At 37.3% G+C, this 24,785-nt stretch overlaps 1 protein-coding gene across 1 annotated transcript in view; it reads right to left on the bottom strand.

Moving 5' to 3' along the window:
- The window catches only part of NALF1 (NALCN channel auxiliary factor 1), a 536,571-nt gene extending 514,950 nt beyond the window's left edge, over positions 1 to 21,621 (bottom strand). Inside the window, exon 1 of the mRNA XM_031466303.2 lies at positions 20,058 to 21,621. Within this exon, the coding sequence (XP_031322163.1) occupies positions 20,058 to 20,963 (906 nt within the window). The 5' untranslated portion in view covers positions 20,964 to 21,621. The remainder of the gene's footprint in view (positions 1 to 20,057) is intronic.
- Between the last annotated feature and the right edge of the window lie 3,164 nt (positions 21,622 to 24,785).

Here is a 24,785-nt window from a genome sequence, read left to right as displayed (position 1 = left end):
AGAGTTTCCAGACCTCTATTCATAAAGGCAGTTGCCCTAAAGTGCCTTTGTTTATTTCAAATCCCATCGCTGAAACCTTTCATCTGAATTTAGCATTATGGGCAGTACTCCAGACAAATGAGATTTATATGGATCACTAAATAAGCATATGTGATTACTGTATTGGTCTAAACAAGTCAATCTTATTATGGAATTATAGGTCACCATTTAGAAACTATAGGTTCTAAAATTCATTAATTTACCCTAAAAATACATTTTAGGAAACAGACTTATTCTCCTAAAGCAATAATGTGACATTTATCATTCCATAATTATAACAAATTTCTCAAATTTTAAAAAATATGTCAAGGCAAACTTTAGAATTTAATTTTACACATAGACAATTTTGGAAGAAATAAGAAGGCTTGAAAATGACCACTCTCAATTTCTTCAATTAAAACTCCATTTTCTCTGAGCAAAATCATGCTTAATAATATTTTACTTACATATGTCCCTGCAGTAAAACACAATTGTACTTCATAATGCTGAAGATCTCTTACACTGATAGTTAAATATTTATCAAATACCAATTGGCTTAGTGACAAAACAAAAATAAAGATGTACGTTGCCTGAGATGATTTTCAAATACATGAAACTGTCTCTGCTTATCTAATGAATAATATCTTTGAGGGACCTTTAAAAGTAATGGACGTACAAATGGTCTCCATTGTGCCCGCAACCCCTTGTCCTCCTCTTCATGTCCTGGGTAGCCTCCTCCTCTTGAGTGTGACTGGGACTTGGTTTCAAGGAATAGAATAGAGCAAAGGTGACAGGTGTCATTTGCATGATGACAATACATAAGAATCTAACATCTGTCTTACTGAGCAACACTCCCCCTTGCTGACCTTCAAGAAGGAAGATGCCAGGTTGTGAGCTGGCCCTAGGGTGGGCCACATGGCAAAGAAGCATCCAGCCAATGGGAAGCAAGTATCCCAGGTCCTCAGTTCCACAGTCTGCAGGGCATGACTTCATGAATTCCACCAGCCATTATGTGGGCTTGGAATATGATCTTCCCCTAGTAAAGTTTCAGTTGAGACCTCTCTCTCCACATTCCAGTCCCGGGCCCACAACTTGATTTATAGTCTTGCTGAGGAGTTATCTAAGCCATGCCAGACGTCTGACCCACAGATACCGTGAGATAATAAACAAGCACTGCTTTAAATCTCTAAGTTTGTGGTAATTTGTTACAGAGCAAAAACTAATACTATGGTATTCTCTACTTCTGGTATTTTTGGTTTTTATTTGTTTGTTTGCAAAGCAAGAAAAATAAACTCAAGCCGCTTCACTTCAATCTAAACTTTAAAAAGATGTCAAATATAGTATTATCTCATTTTTGGAATAACCCATGAAAACTGACAGCCACTCTGCTAAATAAAATGTTTAATAACTTACTCAAAAAACTGATTGGTGCTTTCCTTCATGATGATTATTCATCTCTTCCTATTCTGCCCAACAGTTAGCTAATGCCACGTGCTCCTGATTAGACCATGGCTAGTTTTCTTTCTTGATTTCTGTGAATATTAGCCTTTAATTCTCCCTCAAAAAAATTTCAGGTAAATTGAATGTGCAAATTTATGCAAATGATATTTAGAATATTCAAAAGATATGGCTAGTAGGTGCATGACATAAGAAGTGAGTGAAAATGTAACTACTTTCTCCCAAATAACAGTAAAAACTCTGTGTCTAGAAGACAATATTGTAATAATCACCCACTTGAAAACACTTAAAGTTATAAATTCAGAGTAAGTTATTCAACTTCAAGTGGACTAGTTCACTGCAGTTTCTTAATTTAAAAAAATCAAAATATGAGAATTTCAACTAAATATTCCAGATAATATAGAATTAAAATTACTCTTTGCTCAAAAATTTTGGCAGATAAATTTTGATACTTTATTTATTCGAACAATTATACTAACCTCATGTTGCTTGCCTCATATGGACACACAGTGAATCACATTAGTATAACCCAATGAAAGAAGTAAGAAGCTCTTTCCAGAGGACTGTGCTATATCTCTCCATGGCACTGTTCATACGCAGCCTCAAACTGAATCTTTTCAGTTGTATTGTACACAATATTGTATTTTAACATCATATATGTCAAAATTTCTCAGACAACGAATTGCACAGAAGAGTCAATGCATGAATATTGGCTACTAAATGAATTAAATAAATTGGCAGAAGAAAACGTCATAAGAACAACTTTAAGAAACTGCTTACCAGCATTGGTTACTACAGAGGGAAAGAATTCAGTAAGGTCTATGAGGCCACATAGGTTTCTTTTATTTCAATTTTCATAAGTTTTACTCAATGGAACCTCTCACCTAATGGTGAATCAATCATTCAACAAACTATTATTAAACACTGAGCTAATTATCTATTGTTGCATAACAAATCATTCAAAATTTAGTTTAAAACAACTATTTTATTACAGTCTAGAATCCTGTGGATCAGGAAATCAGACATTGCATTATGGGGGCAGCTTTCCTCTCCTGTAAAGTATCTGGTGCTTTGAGAAGGTTTGAAGGGCTGAGGGTGACGTCAGTAGCTGGGCGTTGGGCTCATCTGGAGGCTTTACTCACATGTGTGGCACCTGGCCTGGGACAACTCAGACTGGGCTCAACTGAGACTGTCTAGGAGGAGGCCTGCTCATGGCCTCTCCACGTAGCTTGGGCTTCCTCACTGTATGGTGATCTTGGATTAGCTGACCATCTTACATGACAGCTCAAAGCTTCAAGAATGCATGCGGCAGCAAATAGCAGAAACTGCACAACCTTTTACCACCTACCTTGGAAGTCACAGAGCATCATCTGCCCTTGTCTTTTTTTTTTTTTTTTTGTATATATACATATTTCTTATTGAAGTATAGTCAGTTCACAATGTTGTGTCAATTTCTGGAGTTCAGTCATACATGAACATACATATTCGTTTTCATATTTTTTCACTATAAGTTACTACAAGATATTGAATATAGTTCCCTGTGCTATACAGTATGAACATCTTGTTTATCTATTTTATATTATACATAGATAGATAGATAGATAGATAGATAGATAGATAGATAGATAGACAGATAGGCACACATACTAGTTAGTATCTGCAAATCTCAAACTCCCAATTAATCCCTTCCCACCCCCTTCCCCCACACTGGTAACTGTAAGTTTGTCTTTTGAATGAAGCAGTCACAAGCATGCCTGCATTCAAAGGGAGGGCATGCTTACACCCTCTCAGTTGGAGAAGTGTCAAGGAATCTGTGACAATGTTTTATAACCATCACAAGCTCATTTTCTTCTCTTTTTTTTCTTTCTTTTCTTCTTTACAAGTGATTAGACAAAAATATGAATAAGACATAACTCCTAGTTTTAAGAATAGTCTCAAAATCTAATAGGAGAGATGAATGGACTAGCATACATATACGTACAAAATTAATTTTATGGGTTTATCATGTAAATCATCCACATGTTGCTAGAAACTGCCTTCAAGATAATGTTTTCAGTGATTTCGTATGTTCTTCTTTCTCAATAATCTATAATCTCTGAAAATCAGGACTGCTTCTGTATCACAGCAGTGTGATAGAAAACAAATATAAGAGGATTGTTAAAAGTTTTAATTTAAAAGTCCTATGCCCTCTGTTTACTTATCTGCAAAATGAGGATAATTATCAGACCTACTTCAGAGAATTAAATAAATTGGTCTGGTACCAATATTAGGTGATAAATGTTAACATTACGATCTTAACAGAGATGGGCACACAGCTTTGTTGCCTATCCATGAATCAAATTAAAATAAAAAGTAAAATTTCTATTTACAAAGACAAAGAAACAGATTTACATCAATTATTTTCCCTATACTTGGGTTGCTGACTAATTAACAAAATTTCTCCAAATCAGATGACTAAAGCAGTCACAGTATTTATTTACATTTTTTCCTATATGAGTAATACACTTTCCACAAAAATCCCCTCAATATCCATTAGGGATTCGACTTCTTCCTTGCTGTACCGCTAACCTCTAGTTCATTCCATAATGTGAAAAAATACATATATGTTTGGAAAGTGATATATGTTTTTTAAAGCAAGAGTGCTAGTTTATTGAATTATAGCAAATATACAAATTACACAGACTGGAATAGTCACATTGGCGTGACTAGTGAACTTTTTCCTCCCTGTAGGCAATTGATTCTTTTTTAAAAAGCTTTTTAATTATGAAAAATGTAAACATATAGAAAAGTTGAAAGACTAATAACTGAACACTCACAACCATAACCTAGATTTGGCAAATGTTGTCATAAGTACCTTTATATTCTCTGCTGAACCATTTCAAAGTAAGCCACAGATGTCATGACTCTCTAAAATATTTCTCTGTGAGTGATTTGAATTTTTGGAACTATTTGACCTGTATCTCAGATGATATAATGATTTTGCTACTCTGAACATCCTAGTTAGTTATTTGAATAGGATCTTGTAATAAAGAAAAAACAATTATAGCTTTCATTCCGACAGTTGGATTAATCAAAAAGCTTCTACCATGCTGTCAAATAGTCTCTTCTGCCTTTTTTCTGTTAAGTGGAAACTTCTTTCAATCGCTTTCTTATTTTAGTCCATCACACTGTAAAGTTATAATATCATTCCAGTTTCTTAAAATTCATAAACTAATCAGCAGAACCCAACAGCAACATATTTTTCCCAGGTCTTCTAAATTTGGATAAAGCCATTGAATTTTTTTTAAATGCTTCTCTGGAAAGGTTCAGAGATAGTTATTTCTTTTCTTAAGTGGCCAGATTAAGGAAACACACATTCCCACTACAAGCTATGGAATAATTACACTGCTGTTTATTACTTTTCAAACCCACAATTACCCATGAAGAAGCATGTACAAATAAAATATTGTCTTTATATTTCCCACATCAAAAGCTCTGTTGTTCAACAACAAAGACATCAAACACCGTATTTTATAAAACTGGTATTTTGTAATTATTTGACTTAGAGACTGCTGTATTTTTAAAGGGAAACAATGAATTTATAAGCAAATTAGAAGGAAAAATTTCAGGTTGAAATTACAGCACTGTCCTGATTTCAAAGCTCTGAGTGAAATCTAATTTTCGCTTACAGATTGAAAGTGGGACCATTTGAAAAGAAAAACTTGTCACCAAATTGTTTTGTGTGTGTGTGTGTGTGTGTGTGTTTTAGTAGCAGATTATGAAAACAGCAGCTTTTAGATTAAGAGATGTACATGCCAATTAATCTTGTTCTCATTAACATGTATCTAGAAAAAGAAAATCAAATATTCTCCCAGATTTTCCTTCATATTCCTTCCTTCTCTTGCTTTAGTAACCATCTTGTTTATATTTAAATTTGTTACATTTTTTTCATGTCCATATATGAGTCACACATGATTAAATGTCTGATTATTTATACTCTTTTTTAACTAGGTGCACTGTGGGTTATCTTTTATCTCAGTGCCTAAATTACTACTGCCATATAATAATAGTACTCAAATCATCCAAGAACAGTTTCCACTAAAGATTTATTTTTAAAAAGACATACTCACTTGCCCTTATACTATGCTTTTTTCCTATATAGTACACAAAAATTATATGACAAAATGCATTCCCAGAGGCAATGATTACAAATTAAGTTATTAAAATGCTCTTTATACAGCATCCTTTAATGCATCTGGGTGACAATTATCATATTCTTTGCAGATAATCACTGTGATCATTCTGAGAAAATGCGTGTGTTCTCTTCAGTGCTGATGTGCCTTTGGTCCCTCCGACTCCCTTGCTCATCGCCAACAAGCATCAGTGGCCCTGGAGAACGGCCCTTCACTGTTAATTGGACAAGTCAGAGGAACTGAGCTGAACAGCCCTTTGAGAAATTCTCTTTAATAATTTACCACATTTAAAGGATCGTATATTGTCATGGTAGGGAAAAAAAAAAGAAAAAAAAACACTAGAAGAAGAACAGGCTCAGAGCCATAGAAAACAGCCCAGCATGGAGACAGCATTACAGGCAAAAGTAAATTCTGATTCTCGGTTACAGGTAGGAAAAGCAGACTCTCATATATCACTGTGGTTTCCCTTGGTCTATTTGTAGCATCTTCATCTGGCCTCATATATGTCAAGTGTCAGGCCATTAAGATAAATTACTATATTTGATGAAGATATGCTTTTCCCTAAACAATATCTATCATGAGTTAACCTTTCTAGTTCATCTACTACAAAATCTAGTCTTGATTTGAAAAAAAAGTGAACTGTTGAGTGCCTTAAGCTATATTGCTTTCATACTGTTAATATAATCAAGTTGTAAAAGAAACGCAAATTTGCACTGCCTGGCTCTTGCATTTATCTGTTTGAAGTGGATAGTGTGAAAAAATTAAACATCCATCCAATTACAGTGTAATGCTGGAGAAGTAGGTATCACTTCCTCAACAATGATGCACCGTATTTATGACAGACAATTGGTCAAAATATAAATTAACAAAACAGTATTTCAGATCTTTGCAAATTCATATTTGTCTCAGTTGTAGCTATTTATCAGTCTACTTTTTCTTTTCCTAAGTGAATACAGCCAAAATGTGAATTAAGAAAAGCTGATACACGGCACCAACACTCAAGAGCAGTGGAACCACACGGTCAGTGAACCCTTAGTCACGCACACTCACGGTGCGCCCAGTCTCGGCAGCGCAACTGGAGCAAAGCCCAACTTCTTCGTCCATGTTAAGAATTACTCTAGCATTAAGGGCCTTTCAAAATCTCTACCTTTTGAAAAAATTTAGGACCATCAACAATCAACCCCGATGGCTTTGGGGAACTATTATTTTCACTATTAAAAGTTCAAGTACTTAATATCATGTATGAAATACAAAATTACAAATTTGAGACTTACAAATATTAATAGATTTTGTTAGCTTTCCCCAGATTTTGAAGTTATTTGGATATGAGAAATTTATTTCTCAAAGACTAAATAAATGAATAAAAGGGTTTGGGTATGCTTGCTTTTGCCAAAAAATAGATAAATAGCTGTTTTCACTCCTTGTAAGTGAAACAGCATTTACAATGTTGATCTATTTTAGCCATTATCATAAGAAAAAAAAATCAACTATCTAAAGGTTGAATCAATTATTTTAATAATCTTAAAGAGCCAACTGATCGAATGGGGAAATCAAGTCCATGACTGAGCAGTTGATAACTATGACAGTTGAAAACCCAAATAATCTTTATTCATCAATGAAGCCAAACTATGTTGACAAGGATTTTGTTTGTTCAGAGTTGAATTCTATCCTACTGGAATTTTCAGACACATTGAATAAAAATGAACACCTAGTTTAAAATGTCTCACACTGAATAAAAATGAACATTTAGTTTGAAAAATCTAAACTGAAATGATAGGAAAGGATTCATATCTTCCTAAGTGACTTTTTAAATTTCAATATATATTTAGAAATCCATGAGACAAATAGAATATATCTGAAACTTGTCATAATTCGCCAGCCCTCTACAAAGCAGATCAGCTATAGAGACTCACAGCTCCACTGACAGCAAGATCATTTGCATCTGTATGTGGTCTTTTTTTTTTTTTTCCATCATTTCACCTGGACTTTGGCATGAAGCCAATAATCAGAAAGCAAAGATACCCACAACTCCTTGCTTAATGGCCCATAGTGACCAGTTCAGTCTACACTATGGAGAAGGAGAAATCCTGTTTTTAAATGGTTTAAGATTCAGACTGACATTTTTAAAAACATTTGTTTTTCTTCAGACAGATTCTCACTGCTTATCTAGGGTTGTTGTGATTCCCAAGGTGAAATACATCACCAGTGCCTTTTTAAATGCCTCTGTGGAAACTAAGTCCAAGGTCTTTATCTGGGAGTTGATCTACTCTAGGACAGCTCTGATCAGAAACCAGCGACTGGATTAGAAGGACAAACTTGTCAGCGTTTTCTAGCAGCCAGTGTCTAACAGTAGGGAGAGCAGAGCATGCCCTGCAGTGTGACGCCATCCTCCCTCCTCAGAGAAGCCTGGACTGAATAGATGACAACTCGACTCACCGGCTGTATTCTATTAGACACCTGCTCTGTTCCTTCTCAGGTTGAGCGACTCCTCAACCTGGAAATGAGCAGCCCACCTTACAGGGACTGATGGAACAGACATTTAAATCTAGGTGTTTCTGACTTTTAGGCCCAGCTCTTTTCCTACCACGCTGTTGCAACAAAAAATTTAGATGGAGTGAGTTATATTTTCTTTTATGTGCCAAAGAACTTTATATTCTATCCACGCCTGCTGTCATCCTCCCACATTCTCCCCCTAAAAAATAAAAAAAAAAAAACTAGACATAAGCAATGATTTGTGACAGAATGAACAGTATATTATAATAGTTAAGTCAGGCCCATGAGATTAAGAGCCAGAAATTGCTGAGTTTGAGTTCTGTCTATGCCACACTTACCTAAGAGAACTTCAGCACACTTCTTACTTTCTTTAAGCCTCAGTTACACCATTTGTTGAAGAAAGCTAATTTTTCCCATGATGGCAGATTATTATGGGGGATAAATAAGGATGCGAAAGTTATCAGTATAGGACTTGTTTACTTTAAAAACTTAGTAAATATGTAAAATTCCACGAAGGTGGGAATTTTATACAATGATTTTATTGTTAGTGATAATCTCCCCACAGAACTGGATGTGAGGACAAATTCATATGTGAAAAAAGTGCTGCAAGGCCAGTGGAGGAAGGTCAGACCCACTTTTCTTTCTAAACCTGCCCATGTTGCTGAGTCCTGCTTTGCTCAACAGGTTATTTGACAGTTTGTAAAAGTGAGTGGTGTGTTTGTGGTTAGAAGAGAAGGATGAGTATTTATTCTGGATACTAGCAGTAACAAAAAATTTACTTAGAGATCAGTCCAGCTCAGTTCCTGTATTTCTTCAGGATATGCACATGTAGTTGATTCATTCTTTCTAAAAATTATCCAGACTGATAACAGTGTGAATTGGATCCAGAGAAATAATTTAAAGTTGAAGTCATCAAGACTTTCTTTTTTAAAAGCAAAGTACTATTACTATAAGCAAGGTGTCAGGAAAGGAAAATAGTGCAATCTCACTGTGCAAAGTTATCACTTCTGGGTGCCTCATTTTATGCCAAAGGACTTTGGATGGAGTATATTAAATCTTCTGGTCAACCTGCAGCACACATGCACGATGCCCTTGAGGGTCACGGCAGACAGATCCATTGGTACATCTTCTGCAGTCATGTGCCCCTGATTTCCTCAGACAGGCTGCTCCGTTTTATCCTTTACTAGATCACTCTTCCTTATGCAGAGTAAAGATATTCCTAAAACACCTGCATATAGAGCCTCATTCTTACCCCTAGACCCAAACTAGACATAGAAAACAAACTTATAGTTGCCAAAGGGGAAAGGAGAGGAGAGGGATAAATGAGGAGTTTGCGATTAGCAGATACACACTACTATATATAAAAACAGATAAACAAGGTCCTACTGTATAGGTCAGGGAACTATATTCAATATCTTATAATAACCTGTAATGTAAAAGAATATGAAAAAATATATATACACATATATAACTGAATTGCTATGCTGTATACCAGAAACTAACACAAACTGTAAATCAAATATACTTCAATTTAAAAAGTATTAGATAATAAGACTCCCCTTCCACATGACAATTTTTATCGAGTTTAAGAACCTTTCTGTCTTTCTGTGCTGTCTTTCTGTGTCATCTCTTTCTCAGGGCAATCATGTTCTCATTCATGGAGCACAGCTTGCAGTCTTACTCTGCTTCGCCCCGTCTTGTCTCTCTTGGATTGGCCACGTTTGCCTTGTCTTCTAGCTCTAGTTCAAATGCAGAGGCAATCTTTTACTCTACTTCCTTTCACTCCCCTGTCAGTGAAAATATGAGGTGTGGCAGAGTGTGCAAACATGGGACAAAGCAAAAAATCACAGGGACAACAAAAACCAAATACAAAGCAAAGGCTCCAATTTCTAAAACGGAATCTGGAGGCACATGAAACTTTGCAATGCCTGACCAACTACGTAGCAAAGAACTGTCCCCAAGATTATTTTCACCCATAGGTTTCCAAGAGATGAAGGGTCATTACAATGGTTTCTCTACTAGTCTTCCCCAAAATATCTGTCCACAAAAGGGCTCCAGTCCTTTTGCATAATCTAAGAGGATCCACTCAGTTTAAAACCTAGAACATGTTAATTTTTAATCTGAAAAAACAGAGGAAAAAAACAAGCTTTAGGACTGGAACATTGTCATTCCAGCTGATTTTTTGTTTTGTGTTTTATTCTTAAGAATCACCTTTAGTCACCTTTCTAGAGAAGCAGAAGGAAGGAAGATGTAGTAAAACCGAGAATTTTACCAGGCAAAAAGCAAAGTCTGCTTATAAAACTTTTATAAATGAGAGTTGCTTACCGGATGAGATTGTATTAATTTTACTGATTTTCTCATGACTTTTTCTCCATTGGTTTTAATGAATTGCTACCATTTATTGGGTATCATCAAGCCCTAGGTTAGGTACTTTTATATGCCTGGGAGTCTCTTGATTTCTTCCCATAATTGTCTTACAAGACAGATGCTAGAATCCCTATTTTAAGAAATTTGGATGATGCCATATAGTTGATAAATGATGAAACTGGGAGTTGAACCTAGTCTACCCTCAACACTTCTTTTAATCACTTTACCATACTTTTCTATTAGATTTACAATTAATTTCTATTTTTAGAAGTTTCTCTGAAACATATCAATGTTTTTTAAGAAAACACACAATGAGATAGCCATATTTATACTTAATTCAACTGACTCTCTAAATATTGAACCCCAGGATAGCACATTCCTAAAGAAAACAATTTACAGTTACACATATAATGTAATTACTGATGATTTCACATTTACAGTCAATAATTATTTTCTATTACTTGAAAATGAAGATTCTACTTTAGTTAAGAATATTCAAGATTATAATTGTGCTTATTGTCCAAAATCTTGAAATTAAAGGACTGCTTCTGTTTAAAATATAAACAACAGAAAAAAGGATCTTAAATGTACAGCACAGTGTGCAAGATACAACCTCCCCTCCTCTCCAAGAGTAAGCAATAGATGAGAGCCTATTATCTCTTCTTTAGAATCTGAGACCTTCACTAGTTTCTTCTGAAAGTGGTACTTTCAATCTCATACTCCCATTTGGGTCCTAGATCAAAAGCTACAAATATTCTAAAGCTTATTTCATCATAAAATATTTATTTTTTAAATTCACTTCTTTCCATCTATTTTCATTCTCTTTTTCTTTTCAACGCCAAACTTAATGAGGAGTACTTTGGACTAGTTTTTATTTCCTTAACTCCAACACAGTCCTTAATCCATCACAATTTGACATCTCTTCCTACCACTCTATTGAACTACTCTTGTAAGGTCAACAAGACTTAATTGCCAAACTCAGTGACCTATTTCTAGGCTTCACCCTCCGTGTTCTTTCTGCAACATAAGACACCCTTGACTGACTCTGCATCTTTCTTAAAATTCTGCCCTATACCGTTCAGATGATCACATTCTAATGATTCTCTCTCTCCTTTCCTTCTGCCTCTGCCTCTCCCCCTCCCTCCTCTCCCCACTTCCAACCTCCCTCATTCTCTTGTTGTCCCATTTTCACTTTCATTCTTTGTTTCTTCTCAGTCTCTGTTCCTAGTCCCTTCTCTGCCTAAGCTCATCAGTGTTGTTCCTCCTCAAGGTTCGTCTTTGGCATTCTCTGCACAGAATGTGTTTGTGATAAATAATCTAATCCCTGCCCACAGCTTCCTGGATCAAACTACGTGCAGAGAGTACACTTCACACCCAAATGCCCTACTTATGTGGTATACTATCTACTGGATGTCCCCTGATGGCATTATCTCCAAAAATGAACTGCTGTTTCTTTCACCAAATTCAATCCCAATTTATTCTTCCTCGTGTATTTCCTATCTCATTAAGTGGTAACTACATCCAGAATCTCACCTTTTAGAAAGTTTGACTTAAATCTCTTCTGTGCTTATCAGTTGGTAAATTTGAACTCAGAAAAGTCTCCCAAATCTTGCTTTCTTTTCTACTTCCATAGCCATCATAGCCATTTAGAATTTTCTATCCAACATGGTAGCCACTAGCCACATGAGGCTATTTAAATTTAGACTAAAATCAAATATAATTTAAAATTTAGTTTCTGATACCACTTTTCCCTCTTCCAACCTATTAGCACATTGCTGCCAGGGTTAATTTTTGAGAAAAACAAATCATCCCAAGTAAATTCCGTGACTAAAATTATTCTCTGATATTTTATCATGCAAAGGACGAAACTCAAAGGCCTTAGCATGGGAAACATGGTTCTTCACAACTGAGTACTAACATCTCTCCAGAGGTATTTCCTACAGCCCTTGACACATACCTCATTCAATGTATGAGTGGAACCATGTTCCCAAAAATTCATATGTTGACGTCCTGACCCCCGCAATGTGACTATCTTTGAAGATAAAGCCTATAAGCAATTAATAAAGATTAGATAAATATTAAGATTACTAAATGTTATAGATGTCAGGCAATATGCACACAATTATCAACTAATAAACTCAACATCTTTTAAAATGAGAAAGTAAAAATGGGACTGCTGTTTAAAAATCATAAACAAAAAGTGATCGGATCTTATTTAACTTATGAATTCAGTGTATAAACTATCAGAGATATCCAAAGTTTACTTCTCTCCCTCCAAAACTGTATAGACATCCTTCCTCTGCTCTGCTCTGCTCTAAAATGGAAATCAGAAGTCTAAGTGTTCTGCTGATAGTCATTCCATTCATTCATATCTCTATCTTTCCCTAAGACTTTGAAATGATAAACCTGGAATTCCCGGCCATTTATTCCAGCTGTCCAGGACTCCCAAACCCCTGTCATCTTAGCTTGCTATGTCATCTATAAAATGTTTTAACTGATAAATTCATACTAAAAAGAAGTAAATATGGCAAGATTTTTAACAAGTGTTAAATCTACCTGCGGATTTATTATACTAATCTCTTCATTCTTTGTAATGATTGTAATGCTCATAATGAAAGAGAGAAAGAAAATACCATAAAGTGAGGAAGTGGACTTGATCTTTAACACTACCCAACTGTTTGACCTTGGAATGATTAACTCTACGTCCTCACTTTACCCACCTGTAAAATCTGTGATAGTACTTACTTTATAAAGCTGATGTGAAGCTTAAATAAATTAGACTAGTTTCTGACTTCTAACAAACTCTAAAGCTTGTTAGCTACTACTGAAGCTTGTTCCAGCACTTAAACTTCTGAGTGATTCAAGTCAGTTTCTGAGAAAGCTAATACATCGTCAGGATCATCCATTTAAATCTTAGTTCAATTTTCCTTTCAAATAAACTAAGTCAGTCACAGTTCAGTAGGAGAAAGACTGATCATTTTTGATGGCAGTGGAGATGCAGAGAAGAAAGACTTCTGAACTTTGGGTCTCCTATGGGACACAGGTCCTGGGAGTGAAACTTCCAGAGGCGAGGAGAGGATTCAGCCATATGGGAGCAAGAAGGCACACTGACAGGAAGAAGAGGAATCCAAGGGTTGAAGACTCAGTTTTGATGAGAGCATGATTTCCTTCTAATGGAGGGCAGAGCAGCTGACATATAAAATCCCCATGTATTTCCACAGAAATCATTATTACATTCACCCATCACATATACGTGTAGATACACTACTGCTACTGCTAAGATTAATAACTGTATTTAAACACACAGTAAACTTGTACTTTTTGCAGGAGTGTTTTTACCATCCATGGTAGCACTTATAACATTTTTTTAAATAGATCACTATGTATAGAAACAGACTACCAAGGGAGGGGAAATCACCTATTACCTTTTAATACTTCAAACACCCAAGAAGTAAATATTTTCATGCATTCTAATACAATACATAGTATAAATTATTAACTATTTATTACCGAAGAAAGACAAATGTTAACTATCTCTTGTTTCCCTTTTAAAGAATCAGAGTTAATTAAAACATTTTATTAATGAAATTTCATTATTTGGATTGTAATATTCAATTTCTTATTAGATAAAACTTAAATTTAGTGCTTCACAGCATCTTGTAATCTAAACTTTTAAAAACTAAATATGACTCATTTTACAATCACTTCAATATGGAGCAATGATAAGATTCTTTTAAAATGAATTCTTAAATAAGTGTGGCAGTAATCTCTACCTATTTAGAAGCCTGAATCTTCAAAAACAACTGTATGAATGTCAACTAGTTGTCCCAGTATGACAGAAATAAGTATAAAAGGAAACATGGTTCATCATTATAATGAAAAAAGAAAAGAGAAAAAGAATTAGTAATTTCCTAGGTTTAGTAAAGTGAACAGGTGAAGAAAGAATAGACGCAAACCATGTGAAATACTCTGAAAAACCAAAATGTTTCCTCTTAAAACAAACTCATATTTTTGAAAAAGTCTAAATTTTAGCCATTTATATAAGCTAAAATCAGAGACAAAAATAAGGAAGCTGAGGCTCCTCTAATCAAATAGTTGATCAGTCCCACAAAGACAACCATCTACCTTCTGCACTCATGTGCTCAGTCCACTAGTGACCCCCAGGATACTGACTCGGTTCTGGCTAACAGACAGAAAACCCACAGCCCATAAGCCTGTCCTTGAATGTTTGAAATTCTGGCCCTCTATGCATCGTCCTCCTTCTCACCACCTCCTCTCCTGGCACATCCCCTAAACCCTGCACTCAGTTAGTTCACTTCTCATCTACTTCCTCGGCCGCTAGTCACTTCACATTTATTCCCCTGCCCTCTAGCTATGTCCTGTAGCCTTTATCACTTAAAAAAAAAAATTAAGTTCCATCCTTATCAGTTGAACAAATGAGATTATTACATATTACTGAGGGACAGGAGCTAATGAGTCCTTCCACTTTGGTTGTCACTGTCAACTAGAACAGTGGTTCTCAACCTTGGCTGCACATCATCAGGGAAACTGGAAGATCCCAAGCAAATGACACAAGGCAAACCAATGAAATCAGAATCTCTTGGGACTGGGGGTGTTTTCAAATATTCACAGGATATTTTAATGTGATCCCCCCAAGGACTAGTGATCTACAGTAAACATTTACTAATATTTAAGAAATATCTTTGTAGTGTAAATCAATACAAACAAATAATGACATGTTCGGTGTCTAGACATTGTGAGGTCGACATACAAGATTAAGATTAAAAAGAAAACTGGGAATTAAAATTAAAGCAACAGATCACATAATTCAAACTAAAATAGTATTTTGTTTAAAATAGTTATCTGTATATTTGTTCTTGTGTATTCAATCTAGTATGAAAATGTATCTTAATGGATTATGATTTATATGTGGGAGAGCATGAGATTGAGAACATTATTTGATTTTCTTTTCTTCATATTTTAATTCACCCTGCATACTCAGACACCAATCTCATCTAATTAAAGTGAATAAAATCAATGTATAACATCAATTATTAAAGCTTTGTGGTTATGCCCTATATAGCTACTAATTTGACCCAGTTACAAGTCCAAAGTAAGAAAAAAAAAAAAGAAACTTTTTTGGTTTATAAAGCAACAGCATAAAATAAAATTTTTTTTAAATGTGAAAAAAAAGCAGCAGTATATATAAAGATAAAATTTGGGGTGTTTTTCCTATGAAAATAAAACATAGATTACAAATCAGTAGTTACATATGGAGCAAAAATATGAAAAATAAAAATCTGGGCCATAAAAATGGTTATAATAGTGGCTTTGACGTTACAACAGGCATATTAATGGTTAAAGTGATTATCTGAAGGTTTGACTGTTCAGTTTTGCAGAGAAGCAAATATGAAAATATGACTTGAAAATAATAAAGTGGTAGAATATAAAAGAGATCTATTTGCAGATGCACTCCACACTCTAACGGTGTCAAAATATGTACAAGAGCACTTAACCAATTAACAGCAAAATAATGTTTTATATTCAGTATTTAAGTGGAAAGAATTATTAGATATTTTATTTCCTTAAAAAAACTATTTTTAAGAATCTATAGTGTCTGACATCAAAAGAAATAAAAACTTAAGAAATGCCTTTTTTTTAATTGCATATTATGTAACCCAAATTCTATGTTCTTAAAATAGTTAATATTTCTGAATGACTCCTGCAAACAAAACAGAAAGCGCTGAATATCACGAATGTTATACATGCCTAACATCGGTAGAGTATTCTTTTGGTCATTGTCTGTTAAATAAAAATAGACAGTATAATTTGCTTTAATATAAGATTATAAAATAGAAATATAAGAATGTGTACATTCTTGAGAGTATAAAGATTAGAATCTATTTTGAGAGAACTAAAATACAAATGACGTAATGATTTATGTTAGACTCTAATCTTAAAAGTGCTTTCCCTAACCATCTGTCTTAAGGAATAGTAAGTCAATAAAACTATTAGTAATAAAAGTTTACCTGTTAACATAGAAATTTATATTCTCTAAATATCTCAGGTTTATAATATGTAATTTCAAGAATGCTTGGGAGCTAAAGAATGGCATATTTAGGGAAAAAATCTAAATAAAAATTCAGGCATGTTAATTATATATATATGCAATTTTGTAGTTTAGAATATTCCATTTTTTAATATTACCAGCCAACTTAAAGATTAACACAGATTCACCAGATCCTTATTACACATCAAAAACATTATTTTGAATAGCAATGCAAACTCCAGAGAAAAATTACTATCATAATTTTGGTTACTTGATTTATGTAATATAGCAGCTTGAATGATAGATGCAAAAGTTCTTGTTCTTTATTTTACTATAAATTACTTCCCAGATAAAGGTGTATATTTACTTTAAAAATTAAAACAGCTATTTCTCTGAATATTAAAAAATACCCTTGGATGCAAATGATTTCTATTATATGTTACAAATAAAGTTTTACTAAAGTAAATACAAACTGAATTTGATCTCCAGTTACTCTGGGCCCAAGACAATATGATTGGATTTGATCAATATTAAGGGTTTTTGTTTTTTTTGTTTTTCAGTATAATGGGCCAAAAGCCTTAAATCAAGTTAAATAAAAATTAAATTTAATTCATTTTAATTTTATGCATATATGGAAAATATCATTTTTTTAATGGGGGAGATTATAAAACTTAAAGTAACAATTTTTCCTAATTTTTAAAAGTCAGAAATCACCGCATTAATCATTTAATTATAGATGGGTATGATAAAGTTAACTGTTTCTTCTAAAATATGAATTCTAATAATTTGCATAACTAATATGGTTACCTGTATTCCCCTGTCTATTAATTTTATAAATATATTTAATAAACTGTTAAATTGGATTTTTTATGACTATATTACCGATTCTGGAAATATAATGCATTTACTTTTAATGTAGCCCAAGACTTTGCTGTTACCTTAAAATGTGGAAAATTTTGCGGACTATATCTTGAATGATGCCTCTGATGACAGTCATTATTACATAATTGTAAGTATATTTGAAATAAGTAAAAGTGTTTAGAAAGAAATTCAGACACATTCTTCAAAAACTACAAGTAGTATTTTAAGCTATGTAATATACTTTGTATATGGATGTGTTTGTGGTTTTGCAGAATCATAAAAGAATTATATATTAAGCTAAGGAGCTAATCAACAGATTTGTGAGTTATCAACCAAGAACACTGAACACCCTACCCCCACACCTAAAATTTGAAACTGTTTGAAAACAGTTATTGTAGAACTAATGTTTCAAGCATTTCCAACTGACAAACAACCAACCAAGAAATAGCTACAAGACATCACAGGTAATAAATCTTGAGTTGTGAAGATGAAAAAACAGTCTGTGTTCACTTTTCAATGTGAAAAAATGTTCCTAAAAAGGAGTTAAGATTTTTATAATGTGCTATTGTGTATACAACTACTACTTTATATGAAAACACAATCCAGAAGTAGTTCATAATACTACAAGTAGTTTAACCTACACTATACTTTATAGCTATGATGATATAAGTATAAAGTTGCTAATTATTTCAGGTCAAGGGAAAAATAAACATTTATATATATATTTAAAACTTCAATATTTAAACAAAATGTATTTGACATGCTCATTTGAAAATGTGATGTAGTCTGTTGACAATGCTGACTATCTTTTAAATACTGAATCTATTCAAATTGGAATTACTAGAAATTTCTATGAGTTTACATTAAAAGCAAGCAAATACAAATAATTTCAAGGGACCACTTTCAAACATAAATACACTGAAACCCTTGCAAGCTTTTTATTAGCAGTGAAATTAGCAGCTATGTCAGTATCCTTCCCTTTACAATTCTGGTGCAATGTATCTTGTCAAAATAAATAAACTATGCAATAAATACACTAGTCATTCATTATTAACTTCTATCATTAAGATTAAGTTTAACCCCAAGGCATGACTTACAAGGATAAGGTTAAGAAAAATATGTAAGAAAGTTAAAATCCATTTATCTAATAAAGTAGTGTTCTAAATTAATTTTGTAAACTCAATATTACTACTTGCAAAGAATATATGTTTCTGGTCTTAAAGAATGTTGGCAAAGCAAGTTTAGTTTGAGTTTAGCTTAATTGTCGAAAGCATAACTAATCAATCCAAAGTGAAATATAGCCCTTGAACTATGTTCACTTTAAGTAGATATCCCATAGGCCAGTTCTCTCGCCAAAGCATGACAAAATCCTTTGATCCATGCTGCCCTTGCTTACACTTCCTCAGTACAAAGCAAGTGAGGCAAAAGAGGGACAATTGTTGGGTTTCTTTGGGGAGGCTAAGGGAGTGGTGAAGAGGAAGAAAGACAGAGAATGTGGTGTATTATTTCTTTTGAAAAGCAATACTGTTTTATTGAATTGTTTAAGGAAGTACCTTTGGAACAAAACATTAAGGCTGAAGGCTTACTGAGATTCTGTCATCATTTCTTCCCTTCTAAAAGGTCACTGCAGTATCTTCATCTTCAACAGAGCTCTTGAACAAATCTCGCTTCAGCACCACGGACAGCAACACTTCTACCAGGACAGGCACCCATGGTTGCATTAGCCATTTATTACGAAATTTGCATACATTTCTCCTTTGTGAATCAGCAAGGATTATAGCTATTATTATATCCAACTGGAAGAGGTTGAATATAATATATGTTATTAAAGAGTTCAGTATTTTTCATTCATAGCATCAAGCATTTGCCAATTAGTACTTCTGGAGAGCATTCTGAAAATTCAAGCTAATTATGTAAGGTGTCTGATAAATAACCTAACATTGATCATTGATCACCAGATACTTTATTAAAACTTTCTACTCATAGTGAGTTTCTGATCAATAACCATACAAATTTCTAAGAGAACACAGGAAACTTATGTGAGTAAATACACTTAGGCAGACCCTCAGACTTTCCAAACAGCCAGAACTACCCCAGTAAAACAAGTAAAATGCTTTTTTGTTCCTCCTACATAAAGAACCACAAACACTTTTTCTTGTCCCTTTGGTCAACCAGCCAAATGATGTCACTATGAGAGAGTTTATGTGTCCAGGTCCATAACCCAGATCATAAATGCCTATCTCTGACTCTTCTGATGTTAGCGGGGGTCATCAGTACGCAGTCCCATCACTGCCTTACTAACAAACTTCACTCAAATTCCATTAAAAAAAAAAAAAAGGTAACTGAGTTTGAACCAACTTCATAGCTTTAAGAGAGTTACAGCGCGGGCTTTATTATCTGGGAAGACCCTGGTCTTCCTGAGCTTCCAAGGATTCCCTGAGGAAGGCACCTGTGCACCAGCAATCCGTGAGATAGTCCTAAATGAAGCAGCCAGTCAAGCTCTTACAACCACAAAAACAACGGTTGAAGTAACAAAACCAGAGTCCAAAAACTATTTTAAAACTCCAGAAGACACCCCAGCCAAACACACAGAGATAGAAAAGCGCAAAATTGGGGGAGGAAAAAACCACTGTTCCTACCTTACAGTCCTCAGGACACGATTTCACCGAGTACTCCTCCGACTGCAAATATTTATGGAGCACGCTTTCAAACTCTTCGTACTTCTCCTGAGCGTGGTGGTCGTAGTCTTGGTAAGCCTCGACGCACTGCCTGCAAGTGGTCATCTCACCGCCCTCCTTGAGCACCACATCCAGACTACAGTTCAAAGTGTTGGGACTGGACAACCCCGAGAATAACTCCCAAAGTGTGTAGGAATTACAAAACGAAAGGTAAAAATCCGACAAGTTCCAGAGAGGAGCTGGCTGCGTCCCCCTCACCTGCTGCTCCTCCCCCCCGGCCGCCGCCCCCCGACTCCAGTTCCTGGCGCACACGGCGTCCGCGCTCTCCACCGTGAAGCACTGGCCCGAGGAGGCGCCCTGGGGGTAACAAGTCTCCAGGCGCCACACAGGTTTGGCAGAGTTTCCTAGAAAAAGAGCCTTGCCCCGGTTGTTTTTGCTTCGGGTGCCCTTGCCGCCGCCGCCGACTCCCGGGGAGGGGGGCAGGGTGGGGGACGAGGAGGCGGAGAGGAGTCTGTGTGCCTGGGCGGCGGGCGAGGACTCCCCCATGCTCGCCAGGAGCGCGGGCCAGGAGGGCTCCTGCTGCCTCTGCCGCTGCTGCTGCTGCTGCTGCCGCTGTCGCTGCTGCTGCTGCCGCTGCTGCTGCTGCTGCTGCTGCTCCTTGTCCCGGGCCCGGGTCAGCTTGGCCTCGGCGCAGAACCACAAGTGATCAGAGAGCAGGACTGTGAAAAACAAGAGAGATGCCAGAGACAGTCGCCATTTCTGAGCCCTCTCTGAATCGATGAACGGTTTCTCGTTCTCCCGGGGTGCTGCCAACCAGATTTTTAAGCCGTCGTCATACTGCCGACACATCCAAGCACCCCTGGTCATATTTTGGGAACGCACAGCCCTGGCCGACTCCACCGTGAGGGCTCCTGTGCCGGTGTCACCACAATATGCATTGACTTAAAGGGTTTAATTTCCTTATCCCCTCCTCCCGTTTCTTGTCTCTCTCTCTCCCTCTCTCTCTCCCTCTCTCTCTCTCCCTCTTTTCTCTCTCTGTTTGCCTACATAAATATTACCAGGCTCTGGAGAAAGATAAGACTTGCTTCCGACCTAATCATCAGCCGACCCCATCTTCCGTAGAGTGGGAAACAATAATGCAGAGAGAGAGAGAGAGAGAGAGAGAGAGAGAGAGAGAGAGAGAGAGAGAGAGAGAGTCGGAGGAGGCTGGGGCTGGTGGCCGGTGGTGAGCTGAGTGCAGGAGGTGATGGTGGAGGTGGCAGGGTGGCTGGCGCTGCTCCTCTCACCCAGGCATTGTCAGAGCGCGGGTACCCATGGCCCCGCTGAGGACAGCCCGCTCTCCCCTGCCAGGGGCATGCCGCGTCTCCGCTGCCCACTGACTGCGACCAGAGCGCCTCCCCAGCTCCTCTCCTCCTCCTCCTCTTCCTCCTCCTTCCTTTCCTTCTCCTTTCTCTCCTCCTCCTTCTGCTCCTACTTCTCGCTCTCTCTCCCCGAGTCCGGAGCCTGGGCTGCCGCCGCCGGCAGGGCTCTCCCTCCCCCCCACCCCCCACCCCGCGCTCTAACTGCTGCCGCCGCCGCCGCCGCCGCCGCCGCCGCTGCTGCTGCAGGTCTGCCCGCGGGCGCCGCCGCCGCTGCCGCCAGGCTCCGACTGCTGACGCCGCCTCCCCCGGACCTCGGGGCCGAATTGCCTGGGCTGGGCCTCCCGAGAGCCACAGTCATCTTCAGTCCCCGGCTAAGTTGCCGCCATCTTCGTCCTGGAGAAACACTTTTTTGGGGGGAGCGCTGGGTTTTGCGTCATCTCCTCCCGCGCCGAGATCTCTCCATCCTGGCGCATTGGCACGGGGCTCGGCCCGGGCGGAGGAGGAGGGAGAGGACGCAAGGGTCCGGCGTGGGTGGGGGCCGACTATGCCCGCAGGCCCGCCTGGGCTGCTGCGATCTGGCGCTGCCTCTTTCCTTTCCGTCCCCCCTCTCCCCACCTTTCGGTTTTTTCTTTCTGCTAACACTGATAAAAGTCAGAATTAGGACTGCAAGGCTGAAGATGCCTTCTAATTTCCTCAGCATCTCCTGCTCCCTGACTCAGAAAAAGTCCGAGTTGCTGGCGGGAGGTTAGAGGTTTCCAGGGCGGCAAGGGTCTGGGTGTTTCCTCCTTAGCTAAGGAATGACAGACTTCAAGTGAAAGGTTAGGGGCATGGGAGTAAACATGAATTGGCCGCGGGTGGGTGGGAAGACGAGGCGATATTTGATCTCTTTGCATGTGCCTCAGGATCCCTAGACAACTAGAGATCAACAGCTTCCAATGCATTAAATTATTTTGTCAAATTATTTTAGTAATACGGATAAAAGGATAATGTGTATGCGCAACCATATTTAAATCTTTAGCTGTATATATGACATTGACATTCTTCATAAAGTAAAGAGATTAGAAGTGGCCTTATAGAGTCTTGGGAAAAAACAGTAAGACCTCGGCTATCAAGGGTCACCGACTAGCCCAGTTTCGTGTTCGACGTCTTAACCTCGGAGGATTCCTCCTTCGGATCTGGAGCGTTCCAAACCCCTGTGGCCCTTCACTCCAAAAACCTGCGCCCCAGCCCCCACGGAGTTGGGCTTTCCTGCCGCCCAGCACTTCCGCAGCAGCGGGCCTTCGGGCTGCCGGAGTGGCGGCCGTTGCAGTCAGTCCGAGCTTCTGGTGCCCCTTAGCGTTGGCTCTCGGAGTTCCAAGAAGGAAAAGCGTCAGACGCGCTGGGAAAATCAGGGGTCCTCTGGATCCTGCCTCTGTGGGCAAATACCAGTCTTGTTTCATCTTAAGACCGAGCCCACTCCACCCCTCACTCCCACCAAGCTGCGGGAGCAGAGACGCAGCCGGTGCCAGCGCCGCCTGTGTGCGCACCCGCAGCGCAACGCTGTCCTGAGCTCTGTCTGGCGGTCGCACAGGACAGCGGTTTGTTTCACCAGGCACTCATTATGTCAACCTCCTTTCCTTGCTTTCTAATGAGTCTAATATTCTGTCGGGTGCACATTCACAGGCGCACTGTCAGGGTGCTATCGTTCTAACTATGTTGAGAAACCAAAAGGATGGGTCATCTGTATTCATATTCGTTTTAGAGGCGTTGTGGGTGTTGGCACACGGGAGAAGTCGGTATTTTTTAAACGGCAAGTTGCAAAACATAACGAGTAGGATTCAACCAACCAGTCCTTCTCGCAGCATAGTATGGTATATACTAAACTTTACCCATGGAAATTGTAAGTTTCTAAAGACTATATCCAGTGACCACCAAAGCTTAGTGCAATTTTACAGCTAGTTGATCTATAAGTGTCATGTAACACTTTAAAAGACAACTTGTGTAAGTACACCATTCTGGCACTTCAGCTATCAATGTGTTGAATTTTTTTTTTTAACTACATGAAAGATATAGAAACTAAAGATACTTTCTATGGCAGGTTTATCCTTGTCTTATAGCATCTTCAAGCAAATTTCCAGGTTCTGCTGAAAAATACAAAATAAAAACATTTTTTTTCTGAGTTTTGTCTAGGAACCCAGCATATGTTGAGGAAATAGTCTTTCAATTCTTTTTATTTTGCTAGTTTAAATTATTTTGACATTATTTTTTCTCAACCAGTGATGTGGAAAAAAATATCCTTTGAAAAAAATCCCTTTAAATTTTAGAAAGCATTTTGTCTTCTACCCTTTTATTGTGATTACTATTTTCTTATATTTAAAACTTCAACCCTCTTAAACTAAATCAGATTTAAATACAACATGAAGTCTGCTTATAGCCATAAGTGAGTATATGGGTGTGGGATTTTCTATCATAAATAAATACATGGAAAGATAATGGGAGTCTCCATTTCTATTTCTTGGTAAAAGATTTTGCAGAACATGAAAGTGATCATATTGTATTCTAAATCCTGAAAGGATTCTCACTTCTTTTTGTTTTGAACTTGTTGGTCTTTTGTGATAAAATATAGATGAAGTATAATAATCCAAGGCCTTTCTTTCTACAAATGCAGGGTAAGGATTTTCTTTCAATTAAAAAAACTAAGGAATTTTTTTTTTTTTGCTTATCTATCTATCTCTATTTATCTCTATCTAGATTTAGTTAATACCTGGGTTACAGGATTTAATTCCATACTTCTTTCTCTTACCTACCCCTTTATTTTCCTTCACCCTGTTTCTTCCTACTTTGAAGATGCTGCCTGGACAGGCTTATGTTTTTCATCATCTCTACTGTGCAAGATACAAAGTTCAGAAAATCCTTGGCTAGGGAAGCCTACCCAGTGTCCTTGAGGGGGAAAGCTCATACAGAAAGTTCACAGGCAGACTAGACTGAGTTTCAGAACACACAGATGACCTAAGGGTGACTGGCTTTTTAACATGAGAAAGGAAAATTCACCAGAGCCCTTCTGCTACCCCAAAGGGAAAGATGTGGGCAAAGTGACTACTAGGGTTCCAAGGTTGAAATACCTAAACAGACCACCACTCCCCAGCTGTGCAACACCACCCAACCCTGTCTCCTCTAACCCCTTCAGCTCAGGTCAGACCTGCTCTTATTTACAGTGATTAATAACACCTCAGGTGAATATAAAGATTCACTTATCTTTATATTCAGTTCCACTTTCAAGAAAAAAGTGGCAGAAGTTCTGCTGAAATGAATTATCATGTTTGTTCTTAAAATACATATTCTGCCTTTC

The sequence above is a fragment of the Camelus dromedarius genome, chromosome 13 (genome assembly GCF_036321535.1).
Source record: "Camelus dromedarius isolate mCamDro1 chromosome 13, mCamDro1.pat, whole genome shotgun sequence".
NCBI classification, from domain to species: domain Eukaryota; kingdom Metazoa; phylum Chordata; class Mammalia; order Artiodactyla; family Camelidae; genus Camelus; species Camelus dromedarius.
The sequence above is the reverse complement of the archived record's forward strand: the minus strand, read 5'-3'. Positions and strand labels throughout refer to the sequence as shown.